Source organism: Telmatherina bonti (genome assembly GCF_933228915.1).
Source record: "Telmatherina bonti genome assembly, chromosome: 18".
NCBI lineage: Eukaryota > Metazoa > Chordata > Actinopteri > Atheriniformes > Telmatherinidae > Telmatherina > Telmatherina bonti.
In genome coordinates, this window is record NC_136616.1 from 15,213,224 (window position 1) to 15,232,526 (window position 19,303).

The following is a 19,303-nucleotide window of genomic DNA, read 5'->3' on the forward strand; positions in this document are numbered from 1 at the left end:
CTCGATGTAAGTCTACAGCTTTTAATAGCGATGTACTTATAACTCCATGACATGAAACACTTTAAATACACAAGCAGCAAATTCCAGATTTCACCAGAGTTGATGCTTTTAGCTGCACAGGGGATTGCGGTCTGACAGCAAGGAGGTCACTAGTTCGAGCCTGGGCTGGGTGCAGGTTTGAACAGTGGCCTTCCTGTGTGGAGTTTGCATGTTCTCACCGTGTATGCATGGGGTCTCTCCAGGTTGTCCAGCTTCCTCGCAAAGACATGCATGCTAGGTTAACTGGTCACTAGGAAGGATTGCTAATGAAATGGTCGTTTGATCCTCTCTGTTGGCCCTGTGATGAAGTCCAGGGTGCACCCTACCTGATGATTGTTGGGATAGACTCCAGCTTCCTTTGACCCTGTAGTGGACTAAGTGGTATGGGCAATATGTGAATGATTGATTTGCATTTTAGATGCAACAAACAGGTTTTCAACTCATTTTCATCTTGTCTTCAGTTTCAAGTTAAAAGATGAACACTAACAGTTAAAGCTGTTAGTTAAACAGTTAAATTTTTTCCAAACACAAAAAACGACTCCAAATTTTAATCAAAATGGGCCTTTTACACACTTTATTTATGAATTAGTAAAAGGGTAAATGAGGGGGGCATTAAAGTCTTAAAGAATGATTCCTAAATGAGTCTTAAAAGAAAAAAGAAGAAGACAAATTGCTTCTTTGCACTCTTGTCTGTGTGTTAAATGTTTACACTCTGAGCCCACCTGTGAGAAGCTTGTTGATCCACAGCTTGTCCTGGGGTCCCTCCCAGACGCCGGGGATCCCCCCTCCTTCTGACTGCCGACAGAGGAGGAGTCTGAGCAGCTACTGTGGACTGAAGGAGAAACAGAGAGAGTATGTGTGTGAGAGAGAGAGTGGTGGCAGTAACAAAATATTGCATATCCTGAGGGTGTTGGGGACACAGATAGATTTTCCACTTCAGCGAGTGGAGGAAAAAAATGGCAAATAATGATCCCATCCAGCATCTGCACGTGATCTGCATGCATGGATCATTTGACTTTTAAAGCCTGTTTATGCTTTTTTTTTTTTTTTAGTCAAAACTATCAGCATCTTAAAAGGAAGACGAGGCAGAGAGCAGGCAGAGGACAAAGACAAAGAAATCTGAGTGAGAAGGATTTTTTTTTTCTCACCTCGTTTAACAAATTTCTAACACCAGGTTCTGTCCCAGAGGACAATTCAAGCAGTGAAATCTGCTCAATGAGACACCTGGCGAGCAGCTTGGGCATTACATGGAGGCATGAATGGGAAATCACTTTGCCTTAAGGGCAACAACGGCCTTTGGAGATTGAATAGAGGGTCTGGAATTTGAGGAATTATACTTCAGACTCTGCTTTTTTTATTCAGATGTGTAATGGCTTAACTATGGGAACAAATGCTGCTCTAGATGTTGTTCATGCAGCAAAATGTGTCATTTTAAGAGCAAGATCGGATTCATGTGGTCTTTTAAGACTTAATTTCCTAAATGTATACATTTTTAAAGATATTTCTCCACACATTCATGGCTGTTTTTCACGCACTTTGCAGAAAATACAAATGTTTTCTCTAAATCTGTGTGACCCTGAGCAAGTGTTTTCTGCCAGAGTGATAAAAATTTTGCAATAAAATGACACTGTGGTTACTTTTGGAGAAGATTCACCAGGACTGAGGGAGTTTAAGTCCTCATTGCAATGTCTGAAACTGGCAACAAATTCTTCCATTTTAACATAGAATCAAATAATGTGACATAATTTGAGGGAATCAGCAGAGAAATATTGCCAAACTTTGACCAAGCAACAAATTAAGGGCTACATTTTCACTTAGAATGGGGTGCTGGGTGACTAATACAGCTCAAATGAATGTAGGAATATATAGGACTATAACATAGGCTGGAAATCACCAAGTGGGTGTAAATGAGCTCTTTGGCAGGTCTGCGCTCTCCGAGTGCTTTTTTTTTCAATTCTTTGATGTCTCTTCATGATTTTTGCAGCACTTTTTTCCATGTGTGAAAGTACAGATACGAAATGGGAGGCGTCAGAGAGAATCAGTAACTTATAGTATGTGCAGTTCAGGTGGCAAGGGAGGTGGTGACAGAGCCAAAGTAGTCCTACCTAGTGTGTGCTTACACACATCAACCCAGCATGACGAAACTTGCCACTCTGATGTTGCTGTTGTCACTCAACTAATCCCACCCTGCTGGCTTGATGTGTGTAAAAACAGACCGATGTGGGTGTGATATGCCTCCGTTTGGCATGAGTGAATTACTAAGGAGCGAAAGCGGCAGGTTAACAAGGACATATTTTCTTAACATTAAGGTACAAATGGTCTGTGAAAAAAGGAAAAGGGTACAGAAGTTCATAAAATACTTGTGTAATTTCTGTCATTTCTGGAAGATTCTACAACCATCTAATGATAGGGTAAACAGGTGAGCGTCATTATTGGGTATAAAAGAAGTATCCACAAAAGCTCTTGTCTTTTGAAGCAAAGATGGGTTGTGGCTAACTGCTTCGTGCGAAACATATTTCTCAATGAAAGATTGTAAAAATAAAAACTGTTGTCTTTTATCATCTACAGATTAAAGAGGTCTGGGGATATCTAAGTGCATAGTAGCAACATCTGTGTTACTTCACAGAGCAATTTTGATCCAATCAAACGTCCAGTCAGAATAGAAAAGCATCATGTCAACATATCAGCGGATTTTTAATCCAATCAAGAGGTGTGGTTTGACCCTGTTAAAGCCTGACCTAAGAAAAAATGGCAATAAAAGTCCAATTTTTAAAACCTTTAAATGGGCCCTTTAAAAACTTTTAATGAAAGCTTTTGAGTTATTTTTTGTATTTTTTTTTTTTACCATTTATCACAATGTGACATGTCAACATTATTACAGTGTAATTTACTGCTTCATGGTATCTATTAGGGGGAGGAAAGAAGTATGAGATTGTGTAAAACAGGGTTTTGAGTAAAGTTTTTACCATAAAGTGATGCAAAATTTCTCAGAAACTGCATGTATCATATGATACGTTTACAAGGTTAAACCTTTTATAATCATTAGGAGATGATAACAATGTACACACTCATTCCAATTGTTTCTGTGTGCTGTTTCTGCGTATGCTTCAACCATGATGAGATTACGAGTTTCAGGGAAGACTTGACAAATGGCAGCAGAAAGACAGAACGAGACTGTAGTGGTGCAATGTTTTCATTCAAAACAGAAAGAGTTGAGTATTATGGAGCATTTAGGTGGTCAGAAGGTTCAAAATGACAAAAATAAAAAAAGACTTCTTTCAAACACAAGCGTTACAATCACAGTAAATGTGTCCATCGTGTAAATACTGATTGGATCCCTTTCTCCAGCCTCTACGTAAACAAGTCAGCTGGAATGTCTGATCAGATTTATTCCAGTCACATAGATTAAATATTTGTCAGTGTAGCTAATGCTTGGATCAATGCGACCTCTGACCCATCAGGTAACACTGCATGTAAAGCCATCACACCACAATGATCAATAAAGTCACCATGGAAAACCGTTTTCACTCAACACAGTCCACATCTGCATTAATGAGCGTAACCTGAAACTGCATTAGGTAAGCAGGAAGCCACACATCAAGCCAAGCTCATTTCAGATTGACAGAGAGATGGAGAATACATGTCCTGTGGTCACATGAATGCATGTTTAAACTGGCTATGGAAGAAACAGACCTTGCTTTTAATGTTCAAAAAAGATGAGAAAGTCTATCCAGGCTGTTAGTGAAGGATGGAAAAAGCCAGTGACTGTGATGATTTATTATGAGAGGGAGAATCAAACCACATACTGCTGAGCAGCTTGAATTTTGTACTCAGCAAGAATGTAGCACAGACTCTTCTTTCAAAACTCTTACAATTAGTATCTCAGTTCCCAAATGATGAAGAAGTCAAAGTTAAACATGCCTCTGTCCTTACTCTTCCAGACTGTGTTAATGGCATCAGATTTAAAAATATTTTCCCATCTCCTCTGGAAATTGGTTTTGTAATTTGAACTTTTCTCCACGGATAAAGTTTACTAAGAAGGTAAAGTGTGTCACTTGCCTTAAAAACAGTTTAAGGCGGATCAAGCAGTGACGGCTGTGCTGGGATTTGATCCTAACTGAAGAAAAATGTGTTTCCATTGTTGAGCTTCTTCATTGTGCTGTATACTCTGTGCAGGCATGTCACACCTCTTCAATGATTCTCAGTGTGAGACAAAAATCAAAAATTCATAGAGCAGCCTGAGGGTTGATGCGTTTAAAAAAACCCAAATCATTTACCACATTATTACCTAGTCACATGAGGAGACTGGAGATACACCAGGGACCTGTTTTGTTTCCTGTCTGTAATCAGAGGGCCGCATCATTTTTGGCTCAGAAAGCAAATTTAAACAATCCGATCTGATCACATAATACTAGAGACTTCCTGAGGCCACAGCTCCAAGTAAAAAAATGTTTGATACTTTAAGCTTCTGTAAAGTAGAATGTGAAGCTGTAGGATTTGAACTAAAGATATCTCAGGTTTATTACTCAGATTTCAGATTTTACCCAGACATCATTGTGTGTGTAATTGTTAGTGTCAGTAATCTATCTGCTGAGGCATTCATTTTTAGGACAAAGGAAAGTATATCTTTTATGAATTTCCACTTCTAATGCATTTATTATTTTCGTTGTACTTTTCAGGATGTTTTTTTTTTTTTTTTTTGTTAGCAGAGATTCATAGCAACACATAATATGCTACATGATCCCACCTCTATCACTCAGGCTGTAGATGGAGTCCACTTCTGAACCTGGAGTTCCTGTCGCATCCAGCAGGAGCTTACTGGAAATTCCCATGCAAAGCGACTCCTTCAGACACAACTCTGAAGAAAAAGAAGAAATCAACAATATAACCCAGATCCTATACCATATACTTTATAGAAATTCTTACTGTGATCTAAAGCTAAAGCTGATTTTAAATGATGGTGAAGTTATTTCTATTCTTGCACACACACACACACACACACACACACACACACACACACACACACACACATATATATATATATATATATATATATATATATATATATATTGTGGATACAAGCTTTGCAACTTGAACTACATTAATGCCTCCTTCAAGGATACTGCAAAGCGTCACGTGCAGGGTTGTACTGAAATCTAAGCCAACTGCAGGAAGCAATGCTCAGATACAAGGAGACATGTGATAGCCAGAAGCTTCTTGTGTTTGGAAAGCTGGGCATAAACACAGGGACAAAAATCAAACAGCAAACTGGACTGGTCCGGGTATTTTTACATGTTCTCTACTCACAGGAAGGGCTATTTTTATCCACACTAAGCTACACAAAGAGAATTCCTCTAGTCTCCACAAATGATAAACCTTAAGCATACCTCCTTTCCATTTATTCCTAATATTGATTCAGTGAAAAAGGAAAAAAAAAAAATCCTTCACAAGAACAGCATATCTGACTAAATGAACCTCTTACTGGTTTTGAGACTTCTTTCTAGATTTGAGTTAGTCTATATACAATTGTATCAGAATTAAGAAGGAATAACATGAACACGACTTTTAACTGGGAGTGAATGTGGGATTTAGTGGCATCTTGTGGCAAAGTTGCATATTGCATCCAAACTACATATTTTTACTTCCCAACATTAAACAAAACTTGAAATATGCCCAAAAAAGCCAAAAACCCAAAACCATGCTAGTATAACAAATATAGTATAACTGTATGAAGCTACCTATTAATTTGTAAATTCATATTTTGATTTCTACATGTATGATGGGCTAAAGTTTAGCTTTTTGAAACTAAAACTTACTAGTGTAGGTTCTGTCTTATTGAGTAATAAGGGTAACATGCACCATGGCCCTGCTCTAACGTTCTGGCTACTTTACCATATATTTTACTCAAAATGGGGACAAATTTCCTTAAATGAATTTTGTGCTTATATGAATAAGACAGTAATGAAAAAAACAGAAATATAGGCATATGAAGAAAATGTTTACTAAGGTAACACATGGAGAAACATTTTAATTTTCTAATAGGCAAATTTTTAAGTCCACCTGTTGGCCTTTCAAGATAATGCAGGTTTAAGGTACATCTGCATTTCCTGAAAGAAGGCTGTATTTATTGTTCCCGATTCCATACTATTGACAAAACATGGCATTGAACTCACTGGATATTTTATTTGGTACTTTATTTGGTATTTTATTATTCTACTAGTTGCTCACACAAATGGCTAATCAGCAACTCAATCAGTTGCATATACATGGTAAAGACAACTTGCTGAAGTTCAAACTGAGCATGAAAAGGAAGACTTGAACTCAGCATGGTTGTTGGATCCACTGAAAGGCAATAAAAACTCAAACATCCACTGGTTCCATTCAGGGTATGCAGACTACCATTTCTGAATGGACAACACATCCCAGGTGCCACTCTTATCAGCTAACAAGAAACTGAGACTATAATTTGCATAGATTTACCAAAATTAGACAATAAATGATTGGAAAAAAGTTATCTGGTCTGATATAGTCAGAATTAGGTGGAAACACCATGAAAGCATGGATCCTCCCTGCCTGGAGTACCACTTCAGGCTGCTATTGGTGGTGTCGGGGATATTTCCTTAGTAAACATTGGGATCCTCAGTACCAACTGAACATGTAAAATGCCACAAAGCTCCAATGGTTTCTTGAGCATGACGGTGCGTTTTCATTACACCTAGAACTGCGCAAAAACTAAATATCGCAATAAAAAAGCTAATGGAAACACCTACATTTGGAAAAGTCTCAAATATCGCTGAAAGGTTTTTACACTCTAATGAGGTGGTTTTTTAGTTGTTTCAAGACAGAAATATATCGTAAAAGTGTAATTGAAACACTTTCCGTATTTACGTGTCCCTGGACATGACGTGGGGGGGTTGTGACCAGTTCATTAAAGATGGCTTGGTGTGGAACAAACAGCAAATTTGAGAGTTTTTGAAAAGAAAATGAGGAAAAACAGCTCTGAAAAACTGCAGCAATTTCTCCACAGCAAGTAGAAAACACCAAAATATCGCTTCGTGGATATATTGCTTAAGCTGCAATTCTTGGAAAATCTCGTCACCCTAACAAGATTTTATGAGAACTGAGGCTAATCCGCTAAACACTGTTCAGTTGAAACACCTGCAAATCGCAATTGCTGTTTGTCAAAACTTAACTTCATATCGCTTTCATTTTGCAAAATTGTAATGGAAATGCAGCTAGAGTTGAATGTACTCAAAAACCTTCTACAGTCATCCAATCTCAGTTCAATGGAACAAATTGGAGTGTGGTGGAATCATCACAGATGTTCAGATACATATAAAACTGCGTGACAATATCATATCAATATAACGAAACCTCTGAGGAATGTTTCCAACCCCTCATTGAATCTATGACACCAAGAATTAAGACAGTTGTGAAAGGCGAGCTAACCTGATATGACCAAGGTGTAGCAAATAATGTGACCAGTGTGATTATTCTACAACAAACAGAATGTTTGTTTGCAGGTGGTTCTCCTCTAGTATGACCATTTTCCTTCTTTACAGCAATTGTTTTCTGGATTTCTGTACAGAAAAAGCTGCATCTGATCTGGAAACAAGGTATTCACACAAACAATGGATAGTTTAAATTGATACATAAACAGCATTGTCCTGTCCTTCCTCTTTTTTGCATTTCACACAATACAACTTGAAAGCAACAGATCTCTTTACATATAAAGAGCTCTGCTTTCCTTTGTGCTTTAAAAGACTATTTGCAACTCATTTAATCCATACACTAATATTTCCAAAGACGTGTAAAATCAGCACCTTCGTGTCATCGTCTAAAGTTGATTTTTTTCATGGCTGGAGGTGTTTTTGTACCTGTGTTATTGATGGCATGTGTCCACAGCAGATGGGCAATGTCATGTGTCCAGGCCTCCCTGCCTTCCCTGTCATGTGCTTGCATCGTAATGCAGTCTCTGGTTCTTGGAGGCTGTCGAACCCAGATTTCAAACTTCACGCCCTCGTCACCGACACTCTGAGTCAGACCCATCTCACCCGTCTGCAAGGGGAAGAAGAGAAGGTGTTACAAATGTAATCACCACACATTTGATCTGCGTTCACAGTCATTAATGAAGACAGCCTCTCCTGATGACTTCTTTGCTATATGTGTGCGTGCATGAGCATCAGCTACGAACCTTAATGCTGTGTTTGTAATTGTAGGTGGTGCGTCCTGGCCCGGCGCTCTTCTGTTTGGTGAAGATGACCACATGCTGGTAGAGGAACACATTCCTCACGCCTGCCCTCTTCCTCCGAGGTCCCCCGCATACAGTCAGCTCACCCTGTCGTACCAACTCACCACGCTCCGCCACAGGGATCTTAAATCACATCGCATTAGACATTGGTACGAGCTAGAAAAAGGCTTTAGTCAGGAAATGATTGCATCATGATTTCTATCCTAAGAAGATTGTTTGAGCTTTTAAAACAAGCTGTCTTTGAGAAATAGGTTTAAATATCCCAAAAACGTAACAAACTAAAAAGAAAAGTTTCTTGGTTGACTGTTTCAACTATTGAGAGCTAAAACATTGGCTTTTTTTGTGGAACAAATTCCACGGTACTGTCTACACTGCAGAGAATCAGACCAGCCCTTTTCCCCTGTCACCTACTGAAATCTTTGATTTTTCTCTATAAGGACTGAAAAGCCTTGTTCACAGTTCAATAAAGGAAAGGACAAAGCCGCGTTATTACTTTAGTGCCTTCAATAGTTGCATACTCCCACTTTACACAGATGCTTTTTTCTGTTGGATCTTCACTCTAAATTGGCCATCTGAGTCATGTCTTTTGTAAAAATGCGACTTTATTGTTCATGTCAATTACAGGGTTGAGGCTTTGTGATGCTGTTGCAACTCATAACAAAAGGCAGATAGACAGCCATAAAAGTAAAAAATTACATAGTGCTCTGTGAAAATTCAATACCAAACTTGCAAAGGGACAAACAGCAAACAGGGCAACATGAGTGACACATGGGGCTACCAGTTAAAGCAGATAAAAAAAAAGGGCTGGCATTTTTACCAGGAACCATCGACATACAAGTTTATTTTTGCAGCTCTGGGGATGTGTGGGTCATGGTATAAGAGATGCTTCACATACATCATGAACACCCACTTCCACACCCACTTTAATAGCTGTGCAACTACACATACAATCACTTTCACTTGGAGAGCAGTTGCGGCGTGATTTGAAGTAGCTCAGTGGAAGTGTTCAGTCGTAATCTCTCTCCTCATCCAAAGGTTTTCTGTGTATGCATGTGTGTAGGAGTTCAACGTTTGTCACGACTATCTCTTAATGATAATGCCGTATTAGATTAGCAATACATAGACCAGGAGGACATGCTTTTTTAAAAAATTCCTCAAAAAAAGAACTCTTTAAGCCTTTCGCCTATGGTTTAGCTCTCTGTTTGACAGCCAGTATGAAATGAGTACATCTCTTCAACCACAAAAGATGATTGAATATTTTTGGAATCAAGAGGGAACAGGTGTTAATTGTTACAATGTTAACTTTTACTATGAGTAATACTTGTGAAGACTAAATGAAGATGGCACATAGCACAAATGAAAAAGGTTTCAGGCTCACCTTAAAAACACTTTTAGGATCAATATGAGTATCAGTGATGGAGATGATGGATGATGCAGATGTATCTTTAAACATCTACCAAATCGTAGCACAATGTGCGAACACTGGGTTAGCAAAGGCCAATTTAGAAAAAGTAAAGCAGAACAAAATTAGGGAGGTTTTGGTACAAACAGTCACCAAAATGGCCATTTTAGTAGCTTGTCACCTAATGTTTTCTAAAAAATTGGGAGAACTCAGGTGCAACCTGTGGGCAACAGACGTCCTGTGGGCGTGACATGACACGTAACATACAGTATGTTACTCAGTGGGGAGGTTCCTCCCAAGTACATGTTATACACCATTGGAAAGTTAAGATTCCTCAGACTGATATGTGCCATTCCACGCTATAATCAGAACTGTAGATTAAGTAAAAATTTATTTTGGACCAGTTGTAAAGGAGGCCCAGCAATGGACTGGCGAGCTGTCCAGAGTGTACCCTGCCTTTCGCCCAAAGACCGCTGGGATAGGCTCCAGCTTCCCCACGACACTTCATCGGACTAAGCGGTTAGGATAATGAATGAATGAGTTGTAAAGGAAATCTCTCTTTGAAGCCATACTGTTTTCTTGTAGCAGATGGCAATGCTGCAAAAATGGTCCTTTTACATCAACAAGGGTCCAGTTAAAGTAGTCTTGTAAAATATTTGGTCCACAAGAAGTCTTTGGTCTGAAAGAAATTGTTTTAGCTAGAGAATTTGAAGATTTTAAGGTGTTAGGCAGCACTGTGTAACTTTCTGACCTTAAAAATATGTATTTTTGATTAATTTTGATGGCACAGTTACATCTTTTACAGTTGTGCTCATATTTATTCATACCATTTCCTTAAAGAAGGAAAAAAACAGTTGCTGGTAAAATAAGCTCAAATTGACTAAAGTAATTATAAATTTTTTTTAAATGAAAACCATTTCATTATTTTCCAATTCTGGTTCAATAGAAACATTTTTTTTAAAAAGCAAATAAATAAGATAATTTATTACATATTACATCACTCATAAACTAATATTTAGTTGAACAATCCTTTAATGTTTCCGTTATAGTCAGGTGTTTTCTGTTCCTCTCAGTCAGACTTCTGTACCTGTTGACAGGTATTTTGTCCCACTGTTCAACAGAAAAGTGCTCTAATTTGTCCAGAACCAATTTGTTTGTTTGTTTGTTTTTCTTTCTTCAACTCAATTAAATGAAAAAAACAGTGTCTTATATTACCAAAGTTTCTGCTAAATTACATTTTTGCAAATCTGTAGTCATTGTTCCTTTTTTAAGTCTCCAGTTATTTGAGTGACTGTTGTAAATTCAGCCTTTTCTTTCATGAAAGGAGATGAATACATATGAGCACAACTGTCTGTACGTTCCCAGAGCAATCGTTCCCCAGCAAGGTCCAGAGGCTGAGAAACTGCGCTTTGCAACCATGTGTTCCAGCGTTGAGCATCTTGTTACAGATACATAATGCACCGCATCGTACACCTGTAACTGGATGTCAACACACTTGGCATGTTGAACGCACAAAATGTCTGATTCATTAAAGATTGCGAAAGGACTTCAAGGACAGAGCAGATCAGATTGACTTTTACTCACTAGAGAGAGCTAAGAGTACAAATAGGATGCAAGATGAATGCCAAATTAGCCATCAATAAGGCATAATTTGCTGAAAAAACCTACTAAGGTCAGTAGTGCTTCTTCAAAAGGTTACAGATGCTTCAGATTTCAACAGCTGATGTGAGATCAGTACCAAAGTATGTTCTCCCTGTGTTTTTTTTCCAGACAAAAACACTTATGCCCATATGTGACATTATTTGACTATACTTTCCTCCATTTTTAAAATCTCAAAAGTACCAACTGAGAAAATTTCATAAAGATAAAAGCACCCTCTCAATTTTACCTTCACATTTTGATTGATAAAGACCAAATTCTTGTTTTCATTTTCCTTCAAGCATTCAAATAGTATTTCTTCATGCTTGCTCATTCTGTGTCTCTAGTATGAACCAGTATATGTGCCACTCTTTAATGAGAGTAAAAACCAATTTATTTCCCTTCATAACTCTAAATAATGAGTCTTGTGTAGAAAATAATAATATTTCCATTTTTTTCTGTCAGCCTGACCTCATCAAGTTTCATTCCCTCTAAGAAAAGAAAGTGGGACTTGACAGTTGCAGACTCATAAACTGGGACAGGCGTTCTCACCGGACATCCGACGATGAGGTCGCCGGCCCTGAGGTCCTTGCCGTGCCGCTGGGCGTGTCTCAAGATGGAGAGGGCGGAGTCTGAGGCTGGATTTATTCCTCCCAGCTCCTCAAGGGCCTCACAGTACTGCTGCAGTCTCTGAATGGGAGCCTGAAGACAGTGGGGGAAGGACAGAGGGGACAGGGGGGAGGCCTGGGGGAGTTTGGACTTTTAGGTTGGGAAGAAAAGAACAAAGTTGTTGGAGAAGTAAAAATCGTAGGCTTAGTATCTCCGCTGGTGTTGACACATTACATTCAGACACTTAACTGGTAGCATTAATCTTCATGTCAATTTCACACATCCATCTAAACTGAAGAATATTTTAAAGAACGTTGTGACCTATTCAATCTTTTGGCTTGGCTTCTGACCTTCACAGACATCAGTCCCACTAAAAACCAGTAGGATGTGCAGGAAAAAGGAGGCCTCACCCAGCAAATGATAAGATCCAAAGTTTCTGCTAAGGGCTTGGTGCCTGATATTTAGGGCACCTCTAAAGGGTCTTGTGGAGTCCATAACTCAAGAGTTTATCTCTTTGGTGTCACCACAGAGCCTCTGGCTCCACACTGAACATCTTATAATATTGCTAACATGACATCCCAATATGTGACCTCTACTCAAGATTTATCTTCAGTCACATTAAACCAACAGCAATAAAATGTATTTAATTATCTACTCATTTAATTCAGAATCGGATCATGTGGCATTTCTTCAGTGAAAATGAGGATTATGAAAACATTTTAAGGTAACTTTCCTTCTGATGTAGCTTGCTCTGAGAATTACCAGGTGACTCTAGAGGATTGAGCTGATGAGAGAATTCAATGTAATCCATTGGGGTTCTTAGCTAAGCTATTCGTTTATATTTATCACATTACATTCCACAGTTAATAAAAATGGGACTATTCTGGATTATGCATTTGAGTTGATTTAATTGGATTATAATTGGACAACAATGAATTTGACTGGATTATACCGTGATGATGAGATGAAGAGACGCTATACTAATAATAAAGCTGAATTGAATTGAAGTAAATCAAATGAAAGTGCACTCTGACTTTCCACATGTAGAAGTTAAATGACTCTGACCTGATTTTCTATAAGAGCTGGAAGATTATTTCAGCCTTTGGTCTGTTGCATTTCCACTGAGATTAAGGTTCGTAGTAAATTAGTGCTGATCAGAGCTGCGGACACAAACTATTAAACCAGGATGTTCACTTCATTGACTCAGATATTGTTCATGTTGTACATTTCTGCAGTGGTAGATGTTTAATATGTTGGAGAATAACTTGCGTGAAACAATCAGAAATTAATATTTCAATTCTCTGATTTGACTGCTTTCTGAGCTTGTTTGACCAAATCAGCTGACTAAAGCGGCATGATTGGTTTAGTTTAAGATGTATTGTTCCATAAAAAATCTGGGGAGTAAAATGCCAAAATACTCAAGCTGCAAGCCCCAATCTAAAGGTTTAAGGTACATTATATCTCAAAGGTACAAGGTCCACACCAGGATAATTTTGCTGGATAAAAAGTCATTTTGTTTAGGCCCTGGTCTAGTTCCTGTAGTCATAATGGTGGGTGCAAAAGAAAAAGCCTCCTTAAAAGACTCTTAACAGGAGAAACAAAATACCAGAGAATAGGCTGTACATTGTCTCCACAATGTTAATGTGTGTGATATTTTATTATATGTAAATAGAAAGTGTTATGTGATGTGTAGTCACGCAGGAACCATTATTTGTTGACACAATAGCAATTGACATAACACATTTGACATCAGGAAAACTAAGGTCACTATTTTTTTTATTTTGTTTGTTTTATTACCGTTTAGACATACCATCTGTTGGACTTAAATCTGATTTATTTAATTTTAACGTTTATTACAGTTTAAATCTGCTGCTTTATATTTAGTTTTTCATCCACTTATCACAGATGTTGTGAAAGCAGTTACCAGTGAAGCTCCTGTTTTAATTGCCATAAGAAACGTCAACATCCTCCCCATCAAACCATTGCCATCATTAGGCCATTCGGCTTTTGTACTAGTTTCATGGCAATCAACATTATCATAAATCTTCCTGTTCCTACAGTCCACAAGCCGGCTTGTGATGTGAGCCCACGCTGCCTCCTGGTGGTTATCTGTTAGAAATCCTTCACCCAGAAACAACTTGTGCAGCTTCAAAGATCTTAAGCAGCACCATGATCTCACTACATAAAGTCCTCATACTAATCTCATCATGCTGTCGATGTATTAGTTTTAGTTAATTGTAGCTTGGAAGCTCAAATTACTTTCTCTATAATCTGACTTTAATTGGCTTTTCTACTTGTATATTGAACATGTAATTAGTTTGACTGTATACAGCTCATTTTTAATTGCCGCCACTGATGAATAAAGCTACTTTAATTGGTTTGTATTTGTGATGTGCTCAAAATACATTCAAGTTGATGCTCTCGTATTACGATTTAGAAGATTTTCTGAAAAACAAATGAAAACAAGTAAAGATTTTATGAGCCCTAACACTTATTTTATGTGTAAAAACATGAGCTATGATCACAAAGAAAGCCAGACCTTGTTTTCTGACTGAAACTGTGAACTGAAATGAGTTGACAGCAGGAAACGTGGGGAAACAAGTGAAAGGTGGAATCTGTTCCACTAAAATCTTTTTGGGAATAATTTATGTTTTATAGACCCCTTGTCGTTTAATTAAACAAAGAGAAATCCTACCTTGAAGAAGTCAGAGGCCTGTGTGACTAATGGAGAATCCAGTTCGGGTTTGGACCTGATGTAGTGGGAATACTGCAGAAACTGTTCCTTCTTTATTCAAACAGACAAACAGAAAAACAAATCAAAAGAGAGCAAAGAGAGAGTAAATGTACAGGATATTTAGGGCAAATTAAATCCACGTTTAGGAATCACATGATGACTATCTTTTAGCTAGCATTTTGGTATATTTAAAGTATAACTTTGTCTTATTCACAAAGCCTACACATGTAATATTCAGTGGAAATCTGGGGTTGAACACATCTCGAATGAGAGGAAGTATCTGATTTACTGATATCACCTCCATCACTCAATCCAATATCTTTAGCACTGTCAAACTAGCATAACTTAATGTTCAACACAGTGTGACAGAATGAATAGCTTCTTGTGCCGCAAGCTAAAAATGAGTAAAAATGACCTTTTTTTTGTTCCTAAATACTAATCCAACATCAAAATACATCTAGTTTGGTTTTACTGTGATAAGTGATGGTAATTGTAGTTTGAAAACAACACTAGTGATTGCTAGCAAACGTTAGCAGTTGTTAGCTTAAGCTAGTGCAGCACATTAATTTCCGCACAAAGCAAATTAATTTCACTTTCATAGGTGTTACTTCTCCAGCTTGTTTTTCCAATAATTTTACAAAAAATGTCAAATAATTAAATTGCAATAAATAAATAAACAAATAAATAAATAAATGCCTCAGTCCTATCAGACTGATTTGAGCTAAACTAAACAGAATTTATAATTAAAACAAGTGAGATAGTATTCTTCTTTTGATCATATAAACGACAGGAATAGTGAAACCAAATTGCTATCATTGTTTCTTTCTTGATGGAATATCTACAAATATTAGTAAGGTGAGAAGTTAAACTAAAAAACATTCTTGGTAAATTCAATGAGAAACCACAGGTTTTTGGCCTGTTCCTGAATGAAATAATAAAAGGCCACCAACTCTGTGCTTATATGTAAATAGCAGGAAGGATAGGCTTGTGAATTTTGAATAGGGAACAAAAAGTCAGAGTACCGTTTGTGAAATGATTGACATTTACTCCAGATTTTGAACTTACATATTTGCTGAAGCAGTCTTGTTGTAACAAGCTCTGAACGAGCGCACCCTCCATAGCAGGGAGGAGGTTCTGTGAATGAAAGGCTCTGAGGCTGGCCCAGTTAGGGAACAGTGAGTCTCCCTTTCCTCTGATGGATGCTGGGGTGTCTGACAGCTCCAGTAAGGGGATGTATGTCTCTTCTACTCCTTTCAGGACTGTCACATACTGTCTCTCTGAGCTCAGCATCCTGCACCAGAGCAGGTACAGCTTACTGGGAGGGAAAGAATGAAATTCAGTGTGAGAGTAGGATGGGAATGAGAAGACATAATGTAGACTGAGAATATAAAAAAAAGTACATTTGCAAAAATGAAATAAACATGTTAAAAGGCTGAAAAGTGGGAGGGAAGCCAGCAGTAAGCAATGGACAGGGATCAAAGACCTGCTAATGAAAAAAACTTATCTAAGACGGCATGCTGATAAAATCATTCTGAGAGACTTCATTTGTACTTAAATTCTCCAAAAAACGACGTATCACTTTTCTCTTTCATCTCAGCCTCATCTGCTCTAATTTAATTTATTGGTTGTGCGTTGGAGCTTTAAGCCTGCTGAGATTTGCTCCTTCTTATTTCCTTACAGGCAAACTCCCACATCGCCCCAAACACAGAAACCTTACAAAACAAAAAAGAAAAACTACAAAAAAAAAAAATGAAAGCATACCTCTGTGCAGTTGATCCAGCCCTATCTGACCCCATTTCTCTCTCAGTCCTCCCCAGCAGGACATGTTGCCGTGGTGACCCAGTGTGGTCCACCACCTCCTTGCTGCTGACCTCCACTCCTCGGATCAACACCCCTCCCCCCGTTCCACTACTGCCCCATCCAGGGATGGCTGCAGCCATGCCGGTGGCAATGACCGGGTCAGCTAACGCCCGTCGCCCTAACCAGGACATGGGGGAGTTTCGACTTGCCCCGCCCACTTGAGACTCCGCAGATTTGGGGGTGGCTGTCCCTCTACGAGGTGCAAGGAGAGCCTGGAGGTCAAAGCTTGGGTGACGCTTCCTGGGGGGCTTGGGAGGCAGCGGGGCCTCTGTAGGCTGCAAAGAGATTAAAATTAGGTGCATCTGGATTGAGCATGAACGTATTTGTCAAACAGTAAACATGGTTTTCATAAACACCTGGGAACAAAATACAGATACACCCCCTTCCGATTTGAATATATAGTGATTCACATTATGCAGGCAGAGAGCAAAATTAGAATACATCTGAAGTCATGCTTCAAGCCATCTTTCTGTTTCCATCATCTCCTAATGGAAATATCTGGCACTTCTGCAGCTAAATGCTCAAATATGTTTAATGTCTCATCCTTAGACATGTTCCTAAATGATAAGATGAACTGAAGTGAAGAACATTTTTTAGAAAGATGCTAAAAAGAAGATTAAAAAGAAAGGCAAAATACCCAGTTATCTTGGCCATATCCAATGTCAATATTTAAAAAAAGTACTTTGGTGAATTCTTAGTGAATTGGATATGCAGTCACTATACTTTTATATGAGCTAGAAGTTACCCTTTCTTTGTTCTTTAGGAGAGTTAGATGTCAGATGGCAATGAGTTAGATGGCAAAAAGAATTTAAAAAAGGTGTTCTTTTTTATTGCCCATTATCAATGACCTCTCTTTTGGCTTTTTCTCTTTTCCACACTCATGCAATATTTCTGAAAAGTACATTTACATATATGTATATATATTCATTCATTTTCTGAACCACCTATTCCAATTCAGGGTTGTGGGGAAGCTGGAGCCTATCCCAGCTGGCTTTGGGCGACAGGCAGGGTACACCCTGGACAGCTCGCCAGTCCATCGCAGGGCCACACACAGAGAGACGAACAACCACTCACGCTCACACTCACTCCTAGGGGCAATTTAGAGTGACCAATTAACCTATCATGCATGTGTTTGGATGGTGGGAGGAAGCTGGAGTACCTGGAGAGAACCCACGCATACACGGGGAGAACATGCAAACTCCACACAGAAAGGCCACTGACCAAACCAGCCAAGGATTGAACCAGCAATCTTCTTGCTGTGAGGCCACAGTGCTAACCACTGCGCCACTCAAGAAAAAAAAAACCCGGTAGCCCTATATATATATATATAGGGCTGCACCCTATATATATATATATATATATATATATATATATTGATATATATATATAGGGTGCAGCCCTATATATATATATAAATATATAGGGCTACCATGCAGTGCTAACCACTGCACGGTGGCGCAGTGGTTAGCACTGTGGCCTCACAGCAAGAAGATTGCTGGTTCAAACATATATATATATATGTATGTATGTATGTATGTATGTATGTATGTATATATATATATATATATATACACATATATTAAAAACACCAACCTTCTGCAACCTAGACCAAGAAGATAACACTTATCTTGCAATCTGGAAAATCTATATTTTATTGTGAAAAAGGTTGAAATTCTTCTCTGAGTTGAGAGAATACTACAGGGAATGCTAAAAACTAAGGTCTCTCATGTGACATGCCTCAAGTACCAGCCGCTAAGGCAGCAAGAAGTATCCTGTTCTAAAAAAAAAATGACAGTGTCTTTTTTTCCTCCCATCATTGTTGGGTAATTGTTTTAATTTATATTATTTTATCTTTTAAACAAAAGATGACAAGACCGAGTGGAATAGTGGGACAGCATGCCAGAATAGTTGCTGCTTATGAAGGGCTTGTAAAGAGAAATTTAAAGTATCCTATTTGATCTGAAGTCAACGGGAGCAATCAGTTTACATAAGTAACCCAACAAACTTACAATAATATTGAAAGGTCAAGTAGTACCAAACCAGACAACTGTAATAAAACCTAGACTAAAAGTAAATGGTTAAAATGTTATTTTCAATGTGTGGCCAATTTAAAAAATAAACCAATCCAACTCTTCCCTGTTGATGTTGTTTCTTCTGAGAGCTGTGAGAGCGACAACAAAGCCAAGAAACTAGCCCAAAAGTGACAATTACAAACTTACACTCTTCTTTGCAGGATTCAGAAGGTTCTGCAGGAACTTCCCACCTCCAGCTCCTCCTGCTACACCTCCATTTTCTCCTCTCGCTGCCTCCTTCTTATTCCCTTTATCCTCCCCTATCTTCAAAGTGGAACAGGTCTGAGGTCTGAACAGCGATGCCAGGGATCCCCATGACTGCAACCCCCCTTCACCTCCTCCAGCTCCCAACCCCCAGTCACCCTCTCCTTCAGGGCCCATTAGGTCCCACAAGCTGCTGGCAGAGGGTGTTTTGGGCTTCCCGTGGTTCTGGTTCTGTGTCCTATCAGACTGGAGGAACCGGGGTTTGACCTGTGCCACGGTCCGCTGGTAGCGCTCGACTGTCTGGGTCCAGAGATCCAACAATGCCCCTCCACCCAGCTCTATGGCCAAGGACCGTGCATCTTGGAAACGTGACGGGGGGATGGGAGGCAGAGAGGCGAGAGAACAGGTAGAAGAAGAAGAAGAAGGTGAAGAAGAGGAAGAAGTCGAGGAGACTGCATCACACCACTGGGTGGCCTGTACAGGAAAAAGAAAGA

General features: G+C 38.8%; 1 protein-coding gene across 1 annotated transcript in view; it reads right to left on the reverse strand.

The window, feature by feature from the left end:
- Positions 1 to 302: 302 nt before the first annotated feature.
- arhgef40 (Rho guanine nucleotide exchange factor (GEF) 40) overlaps positions 303 to 19,303 on the reverse strand; it is a gene marked incomplete at its 3' end in the record, with an annotated part of 45,703 nt that continues 26,702 nt past the window's right edge. The window contains exons 17-26 of the mRNA XM_079257752.1: positions 18,753 to 19,283; positions 16,435 to 16,808; positions 15,739 to 15,988; positions 14,635 to 14,724; positions 11,883 to 12,089; positions 8,234 to 8,413; positions 7,917 to 8,097; positions 4,787 to 4,897; positions 762 to 871; positions 303 to 413 (exon numbers count right to left, since the gene is read on the reverse strand). Coding sequence (XP_079113878.1) covers positions 303 to 413; positions 762 to 871; positions 4,787 to 4,897; positions 7,917 to 8,097; positions 8,234 to 8,413; positions 11,883 to 12,089; positions 14,635 to 14,724; positions 15,739 to 15,988; positions 16,435 to 16,808; positions 18,753 to 19,283 — 2,145 coding nt within the window. The remainder of the gene's footprint in view (positions 414 to 761; positions 872 to 4,786; positions 4,898 to 7,916; positions 8,098 to 8,233; positions 8,414 to 11,882; positions 12,090 to 14,634; positions 14,725 to 15,738; positions 15,989 to 16,434; positions 16,809 to 18,752; positions 19,284 to 19,303) is intronic.